The following is a 23,487-nucleotide window of genomic DNA, read 5'->3' as shown; positions in this document are numbered from 1 at the left end:
AGGCCTGGGGGTCAGGGATTCAGCTTAACCCTCTTTAACATATATATCAATGAATTGGCGAGGGCACTAGAACAGTCTGCAGCACCCGGCCTCACCCGACTAGAATCTAAAGTCAAATGTCTACTGTTGGCTGATGATCTGGTGCTTCAGTCAACAACCAAGGAGGGCCTACAGCAGCACCTAGATCTTCTGCACAGATTCTATCAGACCTGGGCCCTGACAGTAAATCTCAGTAAGACAAAAATAATGGTGTTCCAAAAAAGGTCCAGTTGCCAGGACCACAAATACAAATTCCACCTAGACACTGTTGCCCTAGAGCACACAAAAAAACGATACATACCTCGGCCTAAACATCAGCGCCACAGGTAACTTCCACAAAGCTGTGAATGATCTGAGCGATAAGGCAAGAAGGGCCTTCAATGCCATCAAAAGGAACATCAAATTTGACATACCAATTAGAATCTGGTAAAAAATATTTTAATCAATCTTTATGGTTGTGAGGTCTGGGGTCCGCTCACCAACCAAGAATTCACAAAATGGGACAAACACCAAATTGAGACAACGTAAAACCCCAAATAATGCATGCAGAGCAAAGTTAGGCCAATATCCTCTAATTATCAAAATCCAGAAAATAGCCGTTAAATTGTACAACCAACTAAAAGAAAGTGATTCCCAAACCTTCCATAACAAAGTCATCACCTACAGAGGAAAGAAACTGGAGAAGAGCCCCACTAAGCAAGCTGGACCTGGGGCTCTGTTCACAAACAAACCCCACAGAGCCCCAGGACAGAAACAGAATTAGACCCAACCAAATCATGAGAAAACAAAAAGATAATTACATGACAAATTGGAAAGAATTTACAAAAATACAGAGCAAACTAGAATGCTATTTGGCCCTAAACAGAGAGTACACAGTGGCAGAATACCTGACCCTGTGACTGACCCAACATTCAGGAAATCTTTGACTACAGGCAGACCTGGCTGTCAACAGAGGACAGGCTTCCCATGCCAATAAACACCCTTACATTGAAATTGATAGAAATAGGGAGCTAGGGAGAGAGAGAGAGACTACACTTAACATACTGCTGTGTTCAGTACCACAGTCAAGGAAGGTAAAGAGGAGAAGCCACAGTCATTTTTATGCTATATTCTGATGTCACAAGCACAAACATACAGCGCCTTCGGAAAGTATTCAGACCCCTTGACTTTTTCCACATTTTGGTACGTTACAGCCTTATTTTAAAATGTATTAAATTGTTTTTTTCCCCTTCAATCTACAGTACACACAATACCCCCATAATGACAAAGCTTAAACAGTTATATTTTTTTACACATTTATATGAAATAAAAAACTGAAATATCACATTTACAGAAGTATTCAGACCCTTTACTCAGTACTTTGTTGAAGCACCTTTGGCAGCGATTACAGCCTTGAGTCTTCTTGGGTATGACGCTACAAGCTTGGCAGCGTCGCTGCACAGCTATTTTCAGGTTTCTCCAGAGATGTTCGATTGGGTTCAAGTCCGGGCTCTGTCTGGGCCACTCAAGGACATTCAGAGACTTGTCCCGAAGCCACTCCAGCGTTGTCTTGGCTGTGTGCTTAGGGTTGTTGTCCTGTTGGAAGGTGAACCTTCGCACCAGTCTGAGGTCCTGAGCGCTCTGGAGCAGGTTTTCATCAAGGATCAATCTGTACTTTGCTCTGTTCATCTTTACCTTGATCCTGACTAGTCTCCCAGTCCCTGCCGCTGAAAAACATCCCCACAGCATGATGCTGCCACCACCATGCTTCACCATAGGGATGGTGCCAGGTTATCTCCAGACGTGACGCTAGTCATACAGGCCAAAGTGTTCAATCTTGGTTTCATCAGACCAGAGAATCTTGTTTCTCATGGTCTGAGAGTCCTTTAGGTGCCTTTAGGCAAACTCCAAGCGGGCTGTCATGTGCCTTTTACTGAGAAGTGGCTTCCGTCTGGCCACGCTACCATAAAGGCCTGATTGGTGGAGTGCTGCAGAGATGGTTGTCCTTCTGGAAGGTTCTTCCATCTCCAAAGAGGAACTCTGGAGCTCTGTCAGAGTGACCATTGGGTTCTTAGTCACCTCCCCGCCCAAGGCTCTTCTCCTCCGATTTTTCAGTTTGGCCGGGAGGCCAGCTCTAGGAAGAGTCTCGGTGGTTCCAAACCTCTTCCATTTAAAAATGATGGAGGACACTGTGTTCTTGGGGACCTTCAATGCGGCAAAAAAATTTTGGTACACTTCCCCAGATCTGTGTCTCGACACAATCCTGTGTCTGAGCTCTACAGACAATTGCTGCGACCTCATGTCTTGGTTTTTGCTCGGACATGCACTGTCAACTGTGGGACATTATATAGACAAGTGTGTGCCTTTCCAGATAATGTCCAAACAATTTAATTTAGCACAGTTGGACTTCAATCAAGTTGTAGAAACATCTCAAGGATGATCAATGGAAACAGGATGCACCTGAGCTCAATTTCGAGTTTCATAGCAAAGGGTCTGAATACTTATGTATATAAGAGGATTTTTTTGGTTGTAAATTTGTCAAAGAACCCTTGACCTTTTAAAAAAATGGAATCCATTTTAGATTAAAGCTGTAATGTAACAAAATGTGGAGAAAAGTCAAGGGGTCTGAATACTTTCCGAATGCACGGTTTATACTACACCACTTGATCACACCTCTCTTCTGCTGCAGGTTCACGGAGATGTGGGATTGTGAGGAAGTGGAGGACGATGACGAAGAGGATGCGTCAGGAGAGAGACAGAACTCGTCTGGAGGACGCTCCGTCAGGGAGAAGTAGTCTGGCAGGAAGTCACTGTAGTACTGCTGCAGCTGCTTCACAGACTGGCCTGAGAACACACACGTAAGATGAGAAAATCACACACAAATGCACACACACACACACGCACACATACAAAAATACGCACACACACACACACACACACACACACACACACACACACACACGCACACACACACACACACAGCATCTAATCAGCAAGGTTAGTAGTATATGTGCACCATTGAGTCGTCCCAGGGCGTGGCCACTAGAGGCCGGAGGGAAGTCAAACACATTCCGTCGTGTGATTCGCTGTCCCCTGGCCACGCCCCTACGACCATTCCCGTCCAGACTGCCTGATAGGGCAGGTACGCCTGATCCCCCAGAGGAACACCTCTCCACCCCCAGGGGGTTCCTACGACGATACTCCCTCCATTTCAGAGTCTGGGGAGAGAGGTGGTGTCCTGTGGGGGAGGATGGGCGGAGGGGACGGGGGAATGATGGGGGTGAAGAAGTGGTGTGTGAAAAGAGAAGGAGCCAAAAGAGGGGTGATGGTAGACAGGGAGATGAGAGAGGTTGGTTATCATGTGGAGGATTGGGGAAAGCAAGATTAAATGAGGAGAGAGAGGTCGACGAAGTGTACATGGTAGAAGGCAGAGGAAGAGGAACGTTGAAAATATGAGAGAGATGGGGTGAGTGTACATGGTACGAAAAATAGGATAAAAGAATAAATGATTATGGATAAGAAGAAAAAGAAAGACAAGAGAGTCAGTAAGAGAGTATATCTGTTAAATCACCATGACTACAGTATATAATAGTATATCTGTTAAATGACCCTGACTACAGTATATCTGTTAAATCACCATGACTACAGTATATAACAGTATATCTGTTAAATCACCCTGACTACAGTATATCTGTTAAATCACCATGACCACAGTATATCTGTTAAATCACACTGACTACAGTATATCTGTTAAATCACCATGACTAGAGTATATCTGTTAAATCACACTGACTACAGTATATAACAGTATATCTGTTAAATCACCATGACTACAGTATATCTGTTAAATCACACTGACTACAGTATATAACAGTATATCTGTTAAATCACCATGACTACAGTATATAACAGTATATCTGTTAAATCACCATGACTACAGTATATAACAGTATATCTGTTGAATCACCATGACTACAGTATATAATAGTATATCTGTTAAATGACCCTGACTACAGTATATCTGTTAAATCACCATGACTACAGTATATCTGTTAAATCACACTGACTACAGTATATCTGTTAAATGACCCTGACTACAGTATATCTGTTAAATCACCATGACTACAGTATATAACAATATATCTGTTAAATCACCATGACTACAGTATATAACAGTATATCTGTTAAATCACCCTGACTACAGTATATCTGTTAAATCACCATGACTAGAGTATATCTGTTAAATCACACTGACTACAGTATATCTGTTAAATGACCCTGACTGAGGTATATCTGTTAAATCACCATGACCACAGTATATCTGTTAAATCACACTGACTACAGTATATCTGTTAAATCACCATGACTACAGTACATCTGTTAAATCACCATGACTACAGTATATAATAGTATATCTGTTAAATGACCCTGACTACAGTATATCTGTTAAATCACCATGACTACAGTATATAACAATATATCTGTTAAATCACCATGACTACAGTATATAACAGTATATCTGTTAAATCACCCTGACTACAGTATATCTGTTAAATCACCATGACTACAGTATATAACAGTATATTTGTTAAATCACCCTGACTACAGTATATAACAGTATATCTGTTAAATCACCATGACTACAGTAGATCTGTTAAATCACCATGACTACAGTATATCTGTTAAATCACCATGACTACAGTATATAACATTATATCTGTTAAATCACCATGACTACAGTATATTACAGTATATCTGTTAAATCACCCTGACTACAGTATATAACAGTACATCTGTTAAATCACAATGACTACAGTATATCTGTTAAATCACCATGACTACAGTATATAACAGTACATCTGTTAAATCACCATGACTACAGTATATCTGATAAATCACCATGACTACAGTATATCTGTTAAATCACCATGACTACAGTATATAACAGTATATCTGTTAAATCACGATGACTACAGTGTGTCTGTTAAATCACCATGACTACAGTATATAACAGTATATCTGTTAAATCACCATGACTACAGTATATAACAGTATATCTGTTAAAAAACCATGACTACAGTATATCTGTTAAATCACCATGACTACAGTATATCTGTTAAATCACCATAAGAGGTGAGTTGACCGCAAACAAATAACGTATAACAGAAAGAAAATAAGAAAAAAGACTGAAAGAAACCCATAGAAGACATGAGGGGGACAGGACTGGCCAACCCATAATCCAACAACCTCACTGATACCAACTCCTGACCGGACCGCACTGAGATAGAGACACCTACCATGTTGTGTCCTGGACCCTGGTCCTCTGCTCCCCTCCACAGGGTCTGACGTCTCCTCGTATCGCAGTGAAATCTCACTGTCCTGGAGCACGACCGGCAGGACGGGGAGGGTCCCACGGTGACACTGACCCTGCACCTGGCCCGGGACCGGAGGCAGCATGGGGGGCACCGCATCCCGCTTCACCCCCAGGGGCGGAGGTGGATGAGTGGGAGGCAGAGGGACAGCCGCAAGTCGTGCTGGTGGGGGATGGGTATGGTGGAGGGGCAGGAGCCCGGCCGACAGGGGGCAGGAGAGGCTGAGAGGAGTCTGGGGGCTGGGGGTGCAGGTAGAACAGGAAGTGGAGGTCACCCCCTGGAGGCGAACGGGGGAATAGCTACCCAGCGGCGAGGGCCGGACAGAACCAGGGCCGAGCGGAGCCACCGCTGACACCATCCCACCCATCGTACCACCACTCTGGCATCGACGCACAGAGTCTTCCCATCGGTCGTCGTCGACCCCATCAGACCCCTCTGGACCTCCAGAAGGCCCTCCACCCCGCGCCTGCATCCCAGAGACGTAGCCCGGCAGCAGGGGAAGAATGGGCTTGGGCCGGGACAGCTTGGAGAACTGGTGGTGGAAGGTGAAGGGTTGGATGGGGAGGGTGGTAGGACGCTGGTCTTTAGTGTAGCGGACAACAGCAGAGCTGCACGAAGAGCTGGAGAGACCACCTGAAGGAAAGAGAGATGGAGAGATGGAGAGAGAGAGAGAGAGAGAGAGAGAGAGAGAGAGAGAGAGAGAGAGAGAGAGAGAGAGAGAGAGAGAGAGAGAGACAGACAAGGTCAGTAAAGGTTAGCATTTTTCTCTTGGCACAATTCTCAATTTTAGCTCCGTCATCATAATTTACAAAGCATGTGTTATTCCCTGATAATAACTGACCACACAGGAACTGTATCAGCCATTACACGGTCTGTATTACAAATGAATAAACATGTAGGGGAAATGAAGGTTAAGTTGAATTGATCCACAGAGACAAACACAAATTGCCCAGAAAGCTGCTAGTGTCAACAGACAGATAGTCCTGATCACATACAGCCCAGACTGCCTTGTAACTAGAGACACAGTATACTGTGATAGGCACACACACACACCTGGAGAATACTGCGTCAGTCTGTCCTACAGCAGAAACACCAAAGAACAGCCTTTTTCCAGTATTCTCTTCTTTCTGTCTCTCTGTGTATCCGTATCAGTGTGTGAGCATGTACTGTAGCATGTCAGTGTGTGTGTGTGTGCGTGTGTGTTGTATTCCTCGATCTGGTCGCTGCGTGAGCAACGGGGGTGTGTGTGACGTCAGCAGCAACATTGCGCAAGCTGTTTATGCTCCCATGGAATGTCAGTCAGCATGGATGCAGTAACACATCTCAGCCACAGAGGCAGTATTGAGTCATGAGTACTGTCCTCTGACTGGAAAAAAATATCTGCCTCTCTGTCTGCCTCTCTGTCTGCCTCTCTCTGTCTGTCTGTCTCTCTCTGTCTGTCTGTCTCTCTCTGTCTGTCTGTCTCTCTCTGTCTGTCTGCCTGTCTGTCTCTCTCTGTCTGTCTGTCTCTCTCTGTCTGCCTCTCTGTCTGCCTCTCTCTCTGTCTGTGTCTGTCTGTCTCTCTCTCTGTCTGTCTCTCTCTCTCTCTCTCTGTCTGTCTCTGTGTCTCTGTCTGTCTGTCTGTCTGTCTGTCTGTCTGTCTGTCTGTCTGTCTGTCTGTCTGTCTGTCTGTCTGTCTGTCTGTCTGTCTGTCTGTCTGTCTCTCGGTCTCAATTCAATTAAATGAAATTTAAGGGTCTTTATTGCCATGGGAAACATATGTGTACATCGCCAAAGCAAGTGAAATGGATAATAAAGAAGTGAAATAAACCAAAAATGAACAGTAAACATTACTCTCACAAAACGTACAAAGGAAGAGAGACATTTCAAATGTCCTATTATGTGTAAACAGTGTTGTAATGATGTGCAAATAGTTAAAGTACAAAAGGGAAAATAAATAAACTTGGGTTGTATTTACAATGGGGTTTGTTCTTCACGGGTTGCCCTTCTTGTGGCAACATGTCACACATCATGCTGCTGTGATGACACTGTGGTATTTCACCCAGTAGATATGGGAGTTTATCAAAATTGGGTTTGTTTTCTAATTCTTTGTGGATCTGTGTAATCTGAGGGAAATATGTGTCTCTAATATGGTCATAGATTTGGCAGGAGGTTAGGAAGTGCAGCTCAGTTTCCACCTCATTTTGTGGGCAATGTGCCAGGCCTATGGCAGTCTCTCTCAATAGCAAGACTATGCTCACTGAGTCTGTACATAGTCAAAGCTTTCCTTCATTTTGGGTCAGGTATTCTGCCACTGTGCACTCTCTGTTTAGGGCCAAATAGCATTCTAGTTTGCTCTGTTTTTTTGTATTTTCTTTCCAATGTGTCAACTAATTATCTTTTTGTTCTCGCTCTCTCTTTCTCTCACTCTCTCTCTCCCTTCTCCTCCCTTCCTCTCCTATTTCATGGATGAATCGATTATCCAGCTAAGGGTTTTTAGCCAGCTCATCTCTCCCTGTAGGCATCATTAGCTTGGTTTGGTTTAGGCTACTACATGATACTAGAATTTTCCCAATAACCATGACGTTAACCATGACGTTAACCATGACGTTAACCATGACGTTAATCATGACGTTAACCATGACGTTAATCATGACGTTAATCATGACGTTGCTACAACCTAGCTTACGATGTAAAGTTCACAACGTAGGTAGAAAGAAATTAGAGTCATCAAGGTGACAGACAGTGACACATTCAATAACACCTTGCACACTCTGGCCTGCATCTAGGTGATCTAGGGGTTTAATCATTAGTCCAACAGTTGCAAACGAGAGTTTCTATTGGACAAATTCAGGTATGTTTTATCCTCGTTTCATTCCGTTTTAAGTAACGTTTTTTCAACAGAATCAGTGGAATGAACTGATCACACGCAAACACAGCCACAAATAACGTATTACCGCATGATCACTTTGCTCGTTGTATAAATAATACCTTCTCGCATCTACGCTCTCTCCTTCTCTCACCTTTTCTTTTCGCTTGTGGACTTCAGTGTACAATACAACAACTGTCTGTGACCAGGGGAATAAACTTTTCATACCATAACAGCTACACACAGCCTACATCGTTTTCACCATATTAACGTCATAGTCAACTTAGCTACTAGATCTAACGTGTTAGTAAACCCGTTACAATCATGCAGTAGTGTACAGCAAGCAGTTTAGCAGTTACACCGGTGGGCTCCGGTGGCAATAAATTAATACAACCAAACCATTGACTTGGTAGAGTTCCAGTGTTGTGTTGGATAGTCATTGCTAGCTAGCTAACATAGCATCCCTCTGTTTGAGCAGGGTGTTTGAGTAGGAAAAACTAGCTACATTCTCTACATTCTCCAGCTAAGTAAGTGAAACTGAAAGTGGGGGGAAAATGACGAAATATCTCTCTCTCTCTTTCTCTCTCTTAATTCTCCTTCATTTTGGAAGATATTAATTTGTTCAAAACTGTTCAACTATTGTCTTTCATTCTCTTTGAGTCAACTAGCTAGCTGTAGCTTATGCTTTCAGTACTAGATTCATTCTCTGATCCTTTGATTGGGTGGACAGCATATCAGTTCATGCTGCAAGAGCTCTGATAGGTTGGAGGACGTCCTCTGGAAGTTGCCTTAATTACTGTGTAAGTCTATGGAAGGGGGTGAGAACCATGAGCCTCCTAGGTTTTGTATTGAAGTCAATGCACCCTGAGGAGGATGGAAGCTAGCTGTCCTCAAGCTACACCATGGTGCTGCTCTACAGAGTGCTGTTGAGGCTACTGTAGACCTTCATTGCAAAAGTGTGTTTTAATCAATTATTTGGTGACATGTGAATATATTTAGTATAGTTTTATCTAAAAAGTATAGCTTTTTTAATGCTTCACTATTTTTATTTTTAAGAAATCTACTGAGAATGATGGTCCTCCCCTTCCTCCTCTGAGGAGCCTCCACTGACTTAACTTATAGTTATAAGCAGTGGCGTAGCACACACCCCCGCAGCCCCCGCGAAGCGTCGGTCCCTCCAACCACAAAAAAATGGTACTGAAAAATCATACCGTCGGTATTTCGAAATACCCCAGAATATTGTATTTGTTATTATTATGGATCCCCATTAGTTCCTGCCAAAGCAGCAGCTACTCTTCCTGGGGTCCAGCAAAATTAAGGCGGTTTATACATTTAAAAAAAAACATTACAATACATTCACAGATTACACAACACTGTGTGCCCTCAGGCCCCTACTCCACCACTACCACATATCTACAGTACTAAATCCATGTGTATGTATAGTGAGTATGTTATCGAGTGTGTGTGTGTGTGTGTGTGTGTGTGTGTGTGTGTGTGTGTGTGTGTGTGTGTGTGTGTGTGTGTGTGTGTGTGTGTGTGTGGCTTCACAGTCCCCGCTGTTCCATAAGGTGTTTTTTCATTTGTTTTTTAAATCTGATTGTACTGCTGGCATGAGTTACTTGATGTGGAATAGAGTTCCATGTAGTCATGGCTCTATGTAGTACTGTGTGCCTCCCATAGTCTGTATAAACAGTATATAAGCCTAAATGCCCTTATTTTACACTGTATTAATTGATTCCCTTATTACACACTGTATTAATTGATTCCCTTATTATACACTGTATTAATTGATTCCCTTATTTTATACTGTATTAATTGATTCCCTTATTATACACTCTATTAATTGATTCCCTTATTATACACTGTATTAATTGATTCCCTTATTATACACTGTATTCATTGATTCCCTTATTTTATACTGTATAAAATGTCCTTATTTTCCACTTCTTATTATCATCCTCTTTCAGCCCCCTTCTCTCTTTCAACCCCCTTCTCTCCTCTTCTCTCTCCTCTTTCAACCCCCCTTGTCAGTCTCTCTCTCCCCTTTCAACCCCCCTTGTCTCTCTCTCATTCTATCTCCCCTTTCAACCCCCCTTGTCAGTCTCTCTCTCCCCTTTTAACCTCCCCTTCTCTCTCTCTCTCCTTCTCTCTCCTCTTCCAACCTCCCCTTCTCTCTCTCATTCTCTCTCCTCTTTCAACCCCCCTTGTCAATCTCTCTCTCCCCTTTCAACCTCCCCTTCTCTCTCTCTCCTTCTCTCTCCCCTTTCAACCTCCCCTTCTCTCTCTCTCCTTCTCTCTCCCCTTTCAACCTCCCCTTCTCACTCTCTCCTTCTCTCTCCTCTTTCAACCCCCCACTTCTCCCCTTCTCTCTCATCTATGATTCATCTCTCGTTCTCCCCCCCCTCACTCATTAATATGTATAATTCCAGACAATGCAGTATATTATTATAGCTCCTGTTTGTATTATTATTATATATTCCAATAGTGTATCGGTTTCATAACATTACATCAGTGTATAAACAGAAGTGACGTTGACACTGTGCTAGTTGACATGCAATACATGCTATTCTATCTTCGTTATAGCCCTGGGCTACCTACCGGCTGCCCCCCTCCCTCCCTCCCTCCATTCACCTCTCTTCAGTCCTCCCTCTACACTGCCATCTGTCGATCCACATCTCCTGCCTCCCTCCCTCCTTTCCCCACACCTCCAGCCACACCTGCACCCAAATCCCTGTCCTCCACATCTCCTGGCTTAATCCCAGCCCTCCCAACGCTCCATATTCTCAACCTAAATGAAAAGGCTGCCTCCCTGTTTTACTGTGACAACGTGTCTGTACGTCTGTGTTGGCCACTCTAGTGTGACTGGAATGTGTGTGTCTCTCTCTCTCTCTCTCTCTCTCTCTCTCTCTCTCTCTCTCTCTCTCTCTCTCTCTCTCTCTCTCTCTCTCTCTCTCTCTCTCTCTCTCTCTCTCTCTCTCTCTCTCTCTCTCTCTCTCTCTCTCTCTCTCTCTCTCTCTCTCTCTCTCTCTCTCTCTCTCCCTCTCTCTCTCTCTCTCTCTCTCTCTCTCTCTCTCTCTCTCTCTCTCTCTCTCTCTCTCTCTCTCTCTCTCTCTCTCTCTCTCTCTCTCTCTCTCTCTCTCTCTCTCTCTCTCTCTCTCTCTCTCTCTCTCTCTCTCTCTCTCTCTCTCTCTCTCTCTCTCTCTCTCTCTCTCTCTCTCTGGACTGATGCCTGTGTCCCTCCCACATTGGGAACAGCTGGCCTGTCTGTCCTACTAGAACATTCCATTCTTAGTCCTCTGACACTCAATGTTCCTCATAGGAATTTCAAACACTTTCAAACACTGTCACTTTAGTCCTGAGGCATGGAAAGGACACGTCAAGGACCAAAGCGTTATTATCAGAAGGGACAAACACAGTGAACAGGGGGAACAGGCCTGTTCTGCTACTGTTTATATCATCATCATCACCACCACCTGCGCTCTCACATACACACATACTATTTCATTCTGTTCCCAAACACTGTACATCTTGGCTACTGTACCTCTTGGCTACTGTACATCTTGGCTACTGTCTGTACCTCTTGGCTACTGTAACTCTTGGCTACTGTATGTCCAGAGTATATCTGGTCACAGCGATTCTTATCTGTTCAAACATAATATGGAAAGGAAAGATATTGTATAAAGCACGTAGAAAACCAAACTAGTTGATACATAGAGTAGAGAAAAAAAACACAGTCCACAAAACACCCTATAGCACTATAGCCTTAGAAGCTGTGTATGTAGCAAGAGTATAGCTCTGTGGGAGCTGTTCTCTGCAGTACAAACTACTGTCTCTACTTTCCTATTCATCTCACGTTCGCCACAGTTCCCCTTGCTGACAAAGTTTACAATACTATATGATTAAAGTGAGTTTCAGTAGTCTACGCACGTACACACACACACACAACACTTTTCCCTGTCCCCAGTTCTCTTCAAACATGAAGTTAGATAAGATACAGTACAAACTCACCTCTTACCAGTTGTTGTTGTGTAATAAAACGCACAAACAACCAAACTTTCCCTATCGTACCACTGCACTTATCAATGATCAACCAAACAACCTCAGCCAATGACCCTCGACCCTATGCAACAGGAAGCACATCATTTTAATGGATCTCCTGTCCACAAAGGCACCTAATAAATAAAAAGGTATTGGTTACGTCGCAGTCGCGCTGCAGGCATCAATGGTTTGATATGTTAAATAGATCATCAGATTGCTATATCATATGATGTGGTTAGTTGATATGTTAAATAGATCATCAGATTGCTATATCATATGATGTGGTTAGTTGATATGTTAAATAGATCATCAGATTGCTATATCATATGATGTGGTTAGTTGATATGTTAAATAGATCATCAGATTGCTATATCATATGATGTGGTTAGCTGATATGTTAAATAGGTCATCAGATTGCTATATCATATGATGTGGTTAGTTGATATGTTAAATAGATCATCAGATTGCTATATCATATGATGTGGTTAGTTGATATGTTAAATAGATCATCAGATTGCTATATCATATGATGTGGTTAGTTGATATGTTAAATAGGTCATCAGATTGCTATATCATGTGATGTGGTTAGCTGATATGTTAAATAGGTCATCAGATTGCTATATCATATGATGTGGTTAGTTGATATGTTAAATACCTATCCACGCATTGTGACATCTGTCAGGCGACTGCAATGTAGTCAGGCTGGAACATGGCCGTAATCATTTTATATAATTACAGCTCCTAATAGGTGCTGTAATTATATAATGAGTATCTCTTCTTACCTTACCTTCTTACCTCTTCTTACCAATGAGTATCTCTTCTTACCTTCAGCCGTGGCGTGTGTCTCTCTGGCGCCGCCACCCGGTGAGTGGCGGTCCACACTGCCCTGGCTGTAGCAGCGCTGGAAGGGCACACTGTGGCTCGGACCCTGACCCAGGTTCTCCAGGATGGGGGAGAAGTCGGCCGAGGAGTGGGAGTGGGCCGAGTGGGCCGAGTGGGCGGAGGAGAAGGGATCTGAACATCCCCCCATCCTGAGAGAAGGAGAGCAAGCGCTTCCTCCGTTTTTCCTCTTGCTCCTGGCGATCTCAGCGAAGGAAGTGACCCGTGGCGGAGTGGGAGGGCCGAGGGGGGCGGCGTCCTCACTGAGACGGACAGGGCAGCTCTGCATGCGCTCCAATGAGCCGAGCCGAGGGGGCGGGGACTTGTTCAGGTTCCGGTCGTAGCTACGGGAACGGGGGCGGGGAGTACCGCCTCCGATGGGTCCTCGGTCAACCACGGGAGGGGAGATGTTAATGTACACCTGTCCCTCAATGATGAGGTCTGAACAGGCTCCGCCCATCTGCTGCTGCTCCCTCTTCTTCTTCCTCTCCTCTTCCTCGTCGTCATCCTCTTCCTCATCTTCATCACGCTGTGGAGAGAGAGGGACAGAGAAGGGTTAGATCCAAGTTCACCAAGCCTCCAATACCCACAGCCACTCCACTTATTGTGCGCTCCACTTATTATGCGCCGCCCTACGGGACTCCCAATCACAGCCGGTTGTGATACAGCCTGGATACGAACTAGGATGCCTGTAGTGACGCCTCTAGCACTGAGATGCAGTGCCTTAGACTGCTGCGCCACTCGGGAACCCCAATAATAGCATGGATATCCTCAGACTGCAGCGCTGATAGCTACTGTAAATAGAACTCTCTTTATTGGGTCAACAACACACCCACTGAAGGCACGTAGACAGAATCTGGGACAGACACACTCTCCAGGAATACACGCTTACAGGATTCCCAGCTGCCTCAGTACAACGGTAATAGATGGTAGTAATGGTCTATTACGTCGCCTGGCCCGGGACTCAAACCAGCAATTAAACGTGCCAATTCAGACAAACGAACAGGTGTAATGTGTTTCCACTCAAAAAGATGACCGCATTAAGCCGTCATTATAAATAAAAAATTGTTCTTAACTGACTTGCCTAGTTAAATAAAAGGTTAAAAAAAAACGTGCTGAATTATTCATTTAAAAATATATATTTTCACTGAATCAGGGATAGTGTACACAGACATTTCGGCTTTACAGCCTTCTTTAGTGTGTAGGTACAATTGTATTTTATTTTTATAAATAACTACAGATGAGTAGCAGGTGGTTCTAATCAGGGTTGATACTCATCAGCCAGTCAGGGACGTGGCCCCTCTTGTCTACCTCTATACAAATGAGTCACAAAAGAAATACAGAATTATGGGCTATGGGACCAGGCAAGAAGGGCAACTCACAAATGAACCGCCCCAGGTGTCCGCTCACCTAAATACATCATATCAATTCATGAGATAGCCCACCACAAAGAACATGAGGCACAGCCGTTCATGAATATGTGGAGCCAACTCATAAACGATATGCAAAATCTGATATGGACAGTATTTCTTGTATAACGGTCTATATTTGGCTTATAGGAAGGAGGTGAAATCTAATTATTTGTTTAAACTGTGTGGAAATACATAATTTAATGTATAAATCCACATGGCTTCTCTATGGAGTTATTTGTTGTCATAGTTACCTCCTCTACGTGGTGGATTAACTTTTTCCATCCCGACACGACCTAATTCATGAATAGAAAGATGTTGTTCTATAAAGTGTCTCTCTAGTGGTGAGGTGATATCTTTACGTGTAATAGTGGATTTGTGTTTTTAAAGGCGTACTTTCATAGAGTGGGATGTTTTTAACAATATAAATCTGATCACAAGATGTCACGACTTCCACAGAAGGTGGCTCCTCTTCCTGTTCGAGCGGCGCTCGGCGGTCGTCGTCACCGGTCTACTAGCTGCCACCGATTCCCTTTTCTTTTTTCTGTTGGTTATGTCTGTATTGGTTTCACCTGTTTCTTGTTTGGGGGTTGTTTCAGGGTTATTTAAGCCTTCTATGCCCGCCTGCTTTTGTGCGGGCTTGTTCTCTGTTTTGATTGTGGATGGTTACGTTTGTGTATTTTTCCGGACTGTTTGGTGTCCTGTTTTGGGTCGGTCTTTATTTTTCGCCTGTTGATTTTGGCATGACCATTTCAACCGAATAAATACGGTTTTCCCCGAAACCTCTGCTCTCTGCGTCTGATTCCCACCACTCCTAGCTACGTGACACAAGAACACTGTAACATATCAATAACTCTTGAAATAATCTGTCTGTAAACAATTGTTGGAAAAATTACTTGTGTCATGCACAAAGTAGATGTCCTAACCGACTTGCCAAAACTATAGTTTGTTAACAAGACATTTGTGGAGTGGTTGAAAAACGAGTTTTAATGACTCCAACCTAAGGGTATGTAAACTTCCGACTTCAACTGTATCAATAACTCCTTTAGTAGTGCAAATTATACATTACTTTACCGAATAGGTTATAGAAGTCGGAGGTCATACTAAGTTATAACATTTCCTTATGGTGCTACAAGGAGGGTACAGTACCAGTCAAAAGTTTGGACACACCTACTAACCAGATGGGATGGAGTATCGCTGGAGAATGCTGTGGTAGCCATGCTGGTTAAGTGTGCCTTGAATTCTAAATAAATCACTGATAGTGTTACTATCAAAGCACCCCCCACACCATCACACCTCCTCCTCCTCGCTTCGCGGTGGGAACCAAACATGCAGAGATCAGCCGTTCTGCATCTCACAAAGACACGGAGGTTGGTTTCTTTGCAGAAATTCGACCATGAAAGGCCTGATTCGCGCAGTCTCCCCTGAACAGTTGATGTGGAGATGTGTCTGTTATTTGAACACTGTGAAGCATTTATTTGGGCTGCAATCTGAGATGCTGTTAAATAGGTCTATCTTCTATATACCACCCATACCATGTCACAACACAACTGATTGGCTCAAACGCATTAAGAAGGAAAGAAATTCCACAAATTAACTTTTAACAAGGCACACCTGTAAATTAAAATGCATTCCAGGTGACTACCTCATGAAGCTGGTTGAGAGAATGCCAAGAGTGTGTAAAGCTGTCATCAAAGCAAAGGGTGGCTAATTTGAAGAATCTCAAATATAAAATATATTTTGATTTGTTTAACACTTTTTTGGTTACTACATGATTCCATATGTGTTATTTCATAGTTGTGATGTCTTCACTATTATTCTACAATGTAGAAAATAGTAAAAATAAAGCAAAACCGTAGAATGAGTAGGTGTGTCCAAACTATTGACTGGTACTGTACATGTTGGTAATTGAAATCTCAATCCCCAGCTCCCTTATCTGATCTCTGTAATATGAATTGAGTTGTCATTCATTAAGTCATCAAGAGCATTTTTTTTTTACCCCTGGAGATATTGTGTTTTACGTTGTAACACTGGTTCACCTCTCTGAACCTCTGAGCTACATATCATCCCCCATAAAAAAAAAAAACAGAACTCTGTCTGACTCTTTAAAAAAACCGAATTATACCATTTAGCAAATACTTTCACCCAAAGTGACCTACAGTACATTTTATACATATGGGTGGTCCAGGGCATCGGACCCTCTATCATTGTGTTACAGGCAATATGCTTTACCAACTGAGCTACAGAACCAACATCCTTCTCCACTTACATGTGACAACTCTCCCTCCTCATCTTCCTCTTCTGCCTCCTTTTCCTCTCCCCCAGGTGGCCGTCTGAACAGGTAGTATTCGGTTGGCTGGGTGGCGTTGGGCGTGTCAGGAGCGGGGCTTTCCTTGCTGTGCTCGTCAGAGCAGCTGGTAAACGACGCGGAGCTTCCCACAGGGCTCGGGGGCGACTGAGATGAAAGGTCACAGGTCACCAACTTGTAGTAGTTCTGGGTGGCTACCACCAGACGGGCCTGGCTCTGCCGAAGAAGAAGAAGAAGCAGAAGAATGATTACTTTATTGTGCAATTAAATACAATTCTAACTAGAAATGGACTCCCTCTTTATCCCCTCGGAAAGGCTGGAGCAGAGGGCAGCCATACTACGGCGCCCATGAAGCAGTTGCTCGAAGGCTCAACAGAAGGAGATTTAGGATTTCATACCTGCAGACAGGATGTGAGGTCACTTCCTGAGTCTGAGTGGTGGGGAGGCTGGTAAGAATTGCAGTTGGCGTCCAGATCTAGAGCCCCCTGGTGTTCGGCTGAGCAGGTGCATGAGGAGGTGTTGGTGTGGGGGTGGAGTCCAAACGGCAGGGTGCTATTGGAGGAGCAAGAGGGTTGATGAGAGTTGGGGGGCTCGGTGGGGGAAGTGTGGAGGTCTAGGTAGAAAGCACCCCTGTCTCTGGCGCTTCCTGGGCTCCCTGCCTCCCCATCCAGTACAGAAGAGGTGCAGACAGAGGAGGTGTAGGAGTGGTCAGTGGAACTGTTCAGGTTGGTGGTTGTGGCAGGAGGAGGTGGCTCGGAGGAGGTCGAAGGGACACTGTTATTGATCTTGTTATAAATGGCACTGAAGTTGACCAGCATGCCATCCGAGCTGTTACAGGACGATACGCTGCCGTAGCCCAGCTGGCTTTCCAACGACTGGGAAAACTGTTCCGGGAAGTGTTCGTGAAACGTCTGTGAGAGGCCGTAGCAGGAGCAGAGCTGATGGGTGGAGCTGGAGGAAGACGAGTCAGCCTGGCTACTGCTCCTCCCACCACCCCTCATTGGGTCTTCCTCCTCCTCCTCATCCTCAGCCCACTCCTGCTCTCCGCAGTCCATGGAGAGGGTGGAGCCGCTGCTGCCGTGTCGGCGAGGACCATCCAATACCAGCAGGTCTAGGCCCTCCAGGTGGGCGGAGAGATCGGAGGCAACACCCCTGAGGGAGTCCCGTTCCCCAGAGCAGCCCCAGGAGTGCTTTCCCAGGGTGCTTTGCAACAGGAAGGGCTCGTGTGTGGTGAACCCCAGGTCGTGGAGGTGAAAGGGCGTGACCCCGTCTCCCTCCTCATCTAGGGCGGAGTTTGTATTGCCATGAAGATGGAAGGATGAATCTTCCAGGTAACCGTTGAGATTATCACTATCGTCTTCGTCCTCTTCCTCCTCCTCATCATCATCCTCCTCCGTGTTGAGCAGAAAAGGGTTGTAGCGGAGCCGGAGAGGGTTGTTGGCCTGTTCCCTTGGTTTCACCCTGGGCAGAGTGTTGGCCACCATCACCTGGTCCTCCGAGTTACTGGACGTCACAGACAAATTATCGCTACCTGTGCTGCCGCCTCCTACTCCTCCTCTCCCTCCTTCTCCTCCCTCTCCTACTCCTCGTCCTCCTCCTCTCTCTCCTCCGTGTCCTCCACTCTCTCCTCCCCCTCGTCCTCCTCCTCTCTCTCCTCCGTGTCCTCCACTCTCTCCTCCCCCTCGTCCTCTTCCTCCTCCTCCTCCTCCTCTCCCTCCTCCTGTAGAGGTCTGGATGAGGCTGCTGTACACCAGGGCTTCCCTCTGGAGAACATCTCGCTCAGGGAGGGAGGTGGTGGGGCTCAGGCCCAGGTTCTCTGGTTGGTTCGATCTCTTCAGGGACCCCCCTCCTCCTCCGCTGTAGCCCTGCCGACCCCCAGTCACCTGGCAGTGTACCAGGGGGATGTGATGAACGATCAGGGTCTCGCCAGACAGCTTGGGGGGGCTGTCCATGGTCCTCTGGGTATGGTGGTTTGGACAGGGAGTAGGGGAAAAGGCTTTGTGAGTGCTGGGGTGGGGGTATAGGATATGTGGAGGGATATAGGACAGGGGGTTGGTTCAGTGGTTTGATGCTAGGCCCACGGCTCCAGGGATTGGGATGGTGAAGGAGAGGTCAAGGAAATCGACTATGTGGTCCGAGTGGTACATCTGGGAGAGAGAGAGAGAGAGAGGGAGAGAGAGAGAGAGAGAGAGAGAGAGAGAGAGAGAGAGAGAGAGAGGGAGAGAGAGAGAGAGAGAGAGAGAGAGAGAGAGAGAGAGAGAGAGAGAGAGGGTATGAGAGAGAGAGAAAGAGAGATGGTATATGTAATTCGGAAATGTAATGTTAACTTTCACTGCTATGCAGACGAAAAACAGCTATACATTTCGATGAAACATGGTGAAGCCCCAAAATTGCCCTCCCTGGAAGCCTGTGTTTCAGACATAAGGAAGTAGATGGCGGCAAATGTTTTACTTTTAAACTTGGACAAAACAGAGGCGCTAGTTCTAGGTCCCCACTAGATTCTCCAATTACCTTAAATGAACTACAGGACAAAATAAAAACCCTCCAACCCAAAAAGGCCAGTGGGGTTGATGGTATCCTAAATTAAACTATAAAATATACAGACAAATTCCAATTGACTATACTAAAACTCTTAAACATCATCCTCTGCTCTGGCATCTTCCCCAATATTTGGAACTAAGGACTGATCACCCCAATCCATCAAAGTGGAGACAAATTTGACCCCAATAACTACTGTGGGATATGCGTCAACAGCAACCTTGGGAAAATCCTCTGCATTATCATTAACAGCAGACTAGATCATTTCCTCAGTGAAAACAATGTACTGAGCAAATGTCAAATTGGCTTTTTACCAAATGATCGTACGACAGACCACATATTCACCCTCCACACCCTAATTGACAAACAAACAAACCAAAACAATAGCAAAGTCTTCCAATGCTTTGTTGATTTCCAAAAAGCCTCCGACTAAATTTGGCATGAGGGTCTGCTATTCAAATTGATGGAAAGTGGTGTTGGTGGAAAAACATATGACATTATAAAATCCATGTACACAAACAACAAGTGTGCGGTTAAAATAGGCAAAAAAAACACCTGGGCCCTGACAGTAAATCTCAGTAAGACCAAAATAATGGTGTTCCAAAAAAGGTCTAGTCACCAGGACCACAAATACAAATTCCAACTAGACACCGTTGCCCTAGAGCACACAAAAAAACTATACATACCTCGGCCTAAACATCAGCGCCACAGGTAACTTCCACAAAGCTGTGAACGATCTGAGAGACAAGGCAAGATTCTATGCCACCAAAAGGAACAAAAAATTCAACATACCAATTAGGATCTGGCTAAAAATACATGAATCAGTTATAAAACCCATTGCCCTTGTTGTGAGGTCTGGGGTCCGCTCACCAACCAGGAATTCACAAAATGGGACAAACACCAAATTGAGACTCTATATGCAGAATTCTGCAAAAATATCCTCCGTGTACAACGTAAAACACCAAATAATGCATGCAGAGCAGAATTAGGCCGATACCCGCTAATTGTCAAAATCCAGAAAAGAGATGTTAAATTCTACAACCACCTAAAAGGAAGCGTTTCACAAACCTTCCATAACAAAGCCATCACCTACAGAGAGATGAACCTGGAGAAGAGTCCCCTAAGCAAGCTGGTCCTGGGGCTCTGTTCACAAACACAAACAGACCCCACAGAGCCCCAGGACAGCAACACAATTAGACCCAACCAAATCATGAGAAAACAAAAGATAATTACTTGACACATTGGAAAGAATTAACGAAAAAACTGAGTAAACTAGAACGCTATATGGCCTTAAACAGAGACTACACAGTGGCAGAATACCTGACCACTGTGATGGACCCAAACTTAAGGGAAGCTTTGACTATGTACAGACTCAATGAGCATAGCCTTGCTATTGAGAAAGGCCGCAGTAGGCAGACCTGGCTCTCAAGAGAAAACAGGCTATGTGCCCACTGCCCACAAAATGAGGTGGAAACTGAGCTGCACTTCCTAACCTCCTGCCCAATGTATGACCATATTAGAGACACATATTTCCCTCAGATTACACAGATCCACAAAGAATTCGAAAACAAACCCGATTTTGATAAATATCTATAGTGTGAAATATCAGTTTTCCATCACAGCAGTAAGATTTGTGACCTGTTGCCACAAGAAAAGGGCAACCAGTGAATTACAAACACCATTGTAAATACAACCCATATTTGCACATCATTACAACACTGTATATATACATAATATGACATTTGTAATGTCTTTATTCTTTTGGAACTTTTGTGAGTGTAATGTTTACTGTTCATTTTTATTGTTAATTTCACTTTTGTATATTATCTACTTCACTTGCTTTGGTAATGTTAACATATGTTTCCCATGCCAATAAAGCCCCTTGAATTGAATTGTTGGTATGAGAGACAAGAGCCAGAGAGACAGAGCCAGAGACAGAGACAGAGACAGAGACAGAGACAGAGACAGAGAGACAGAGAGACAGAGAGACAGAGACAGAGACAGAGACAGAGACAGAGACAGAGACAGAGAGACAGAGAGACAGAGAGACAGAGAGACAGAGAGAGAGAGAGACAGAGACAGAGCCAGAGAGACAGAGAGACAGAGAGACAGAGAGACAGAGAGACAGAGAGACAGAGAGACAGAGACAGAGCACTGCGCCAGGGAGTACACACAACGGGCAGATACTCTACACTGTCACATGATTTCCATCACCATATGATATCTAAAGATCTTAAGCGACTTGTGGAGCTGTTAAATAACCAGTCTTCTCATACAGCAGGGGAGTCATGAGTCACTGCCATGTGAGCTGGAAACAGTGAGACAGGTTCTCTCTCTCACACACACACACAGTGCTATGAGCTCACACATCTGATCTTCCACTCTCTCATACTTTCATTGCTAACATCTAATCAATGCCGTTGGATATGTCTACGATTAGACAGGCATCTCATAAACTCCCTGGCACAGGGCGGTGACAGGTGTCGACACGGGCAGAAAGGTGGCAAATTAAAATTACTCTAATCCAGACTCAACACCTACTCGGGAGTAATCCTGGATAGATTAATTCTAACTCAAGACATAATCCTAGATATATTTATAATCCCAATTGTTACAGAGACTGACAGTGCAGGTGGGGTTAGAGACAGCAGACCAGTAGCTCTATCTGCTCAAACACACACACACACACACACACACACACACACACACACACACACACACACACACACACACACACACACACACACACACACACACACACACACACACACACACACACACACACACACACACACACACACACACACACACACACACACACACACACTGGCAGGCCAAATCCATTCAATTTCAAGGGTCAATTACAGGGCTATCTGAAATGCCTGAGGCAGAAGGGAGGCACAGACACAGACAACTACACTGACGGAATCCCCACACCCCACTTCCTGTCTCTGAGCCAGCTACAATGAGTCACACAGGAAGTTGTCAGAGGATCATCCCCTTACGTAAATCTGCTCCCCCCTCTTCTCCTCCTCAACGTCCCCCACCCCCTTCAACAATTATCACTCCTTCTCTACCTTATCTCCATCCATCTCCATCCAACTTTCAAAACAAACTTCTCTCCTCCATTCTCCTTAAACAGAAACTAGCGTCTCCTGACGTAACAATGTCCAGCACACGGCCATCTAGCTAATCAGTTACAGTACCCAGCAAACATAGAACAACATTTCACACAGTGAATAGGGTTTAAATACTGTCCTGAACCCACAGTTGCAGCTCCACTGCTGCAGTGTTTCTGTATGACCAGCTGTTCCCAGAGAGAGAGAGAAAGTGGTCAATGCTAACAGGATTAGCCTAGCCTATTAGCTCAGTTTAGCACTTTGAGGACAAGCCAACACCCACCACACCAGATCCTAAAAGCAAAAGCCTAGCGTATTAGCAGTCCAAGGACAAGCCAACAGTCAAACCACACGAATTCAGACTGAAGCTAACCGCATTGGCCTAAAGTGTAGCACTCACCCACCCCACTGTTGACTCTTCAAATGGGATTAAGGGATTGGCTGAAGGATTAGATTGGGGTTAACTGTCCTGCACTGTTATTTTTAAGACTAGAACGGTACAATCCCTGCTTAGGCTACTATCTTTGGCTACTATCTTTCGGCTACTATCTTTCGGCTACTATCTTTGATGGCTATACTGTAGTAATAACACTTCACTTTAATATGACTTATGTTCAATGCCATCTGCAAGAGCACACAGCGTAGGGGGTTATTGGTGCTTATGATAAGTCTTACGATGCATTATGACACCATTATAATGCATTATTGCCTACTTATTGACTTTAGTAAAACAATATGTTACCAGTTGGCACTAGTGTTCCTCTGATGTGACATTCTGTTCCTTTCTGTTTCAGTGGAAGAATGCCAAGGAACAAACAACCAGAGTCATGGGGAAACAGAGTGCCCGAAACACATGGATAATGTCCCAAAATGAAAAAACACATGGATAATGTCCCAAAATGAAAAAACACATGGATAATGTCCCAAAATGAAAAAACACATGGATAATGTCCCAAAA

At 44.5% G+C, this 23,487-nt stretch overlaps 1 protein-coding gene across 2 annotated transcripts in view; it reads right to left on the bottom strand.

The window, feature by feature from the left end:
• LOC139577289 (AP-4 complex accessory subunit RUSC2-like) overlaps nt 1-23,487 on the bottom strand; it is a 51,035-nt gene that overhangs the window by 14,856 nt on the left and 12,692 nt on the right. The window contains exons 2-7 of one of the 2 annotated variants that reach the window (XM_071404289.1): nt 17,271-19,019; nt 16,834-17,088; nt 13,102-13,684; nt 5,316-6,023; nt 3,035-3,256; nt 2,692-2,862 (exon numbers count right to left, since the gene is read on the bottom strand). In XM_071404289.1, the coding sequence (XP_071260390.1) occupies nt 2,692-2,862; nt 3,035-3,256; nt 5,316-6,023; nt 13,102-13,684; nt 16,834-17,088; nt 17,271-18,824 (3,493 nt within the window). In that variant the 5' untranslated portion in view covers nt 18,825-19,019. The remainder of the gene's footprint in view (nt 1-2,691; nt 2,863-3,034; nt 3,257-5,315; nt 6,024-13,101; nt 13,685-16,833; nt 17,089-17,270; nt 19,020-23,487) is intronic. The other variant, XM_071404290.1, reaches the window with a different exon arrangement.

The sequence above is a fragment of the Salvelinus alpinus genome, chromosome 5 (genome assembly GCF_045679555.1).
Source record: "Salvelinus alpinus chromosome 5, SLU_Salpinus.1, whole genome shotgun sequence".
NCBI classification, from domain to species: Eukaryota; Metazoa; Chordata; class Actinopteri; order Salmoniformes; family Salmonidae; genus Salvelinus; species Salvelinus alpinus.
This window is presented reverse-complemented; position numbering and strand designations above follow the sequence as displayed.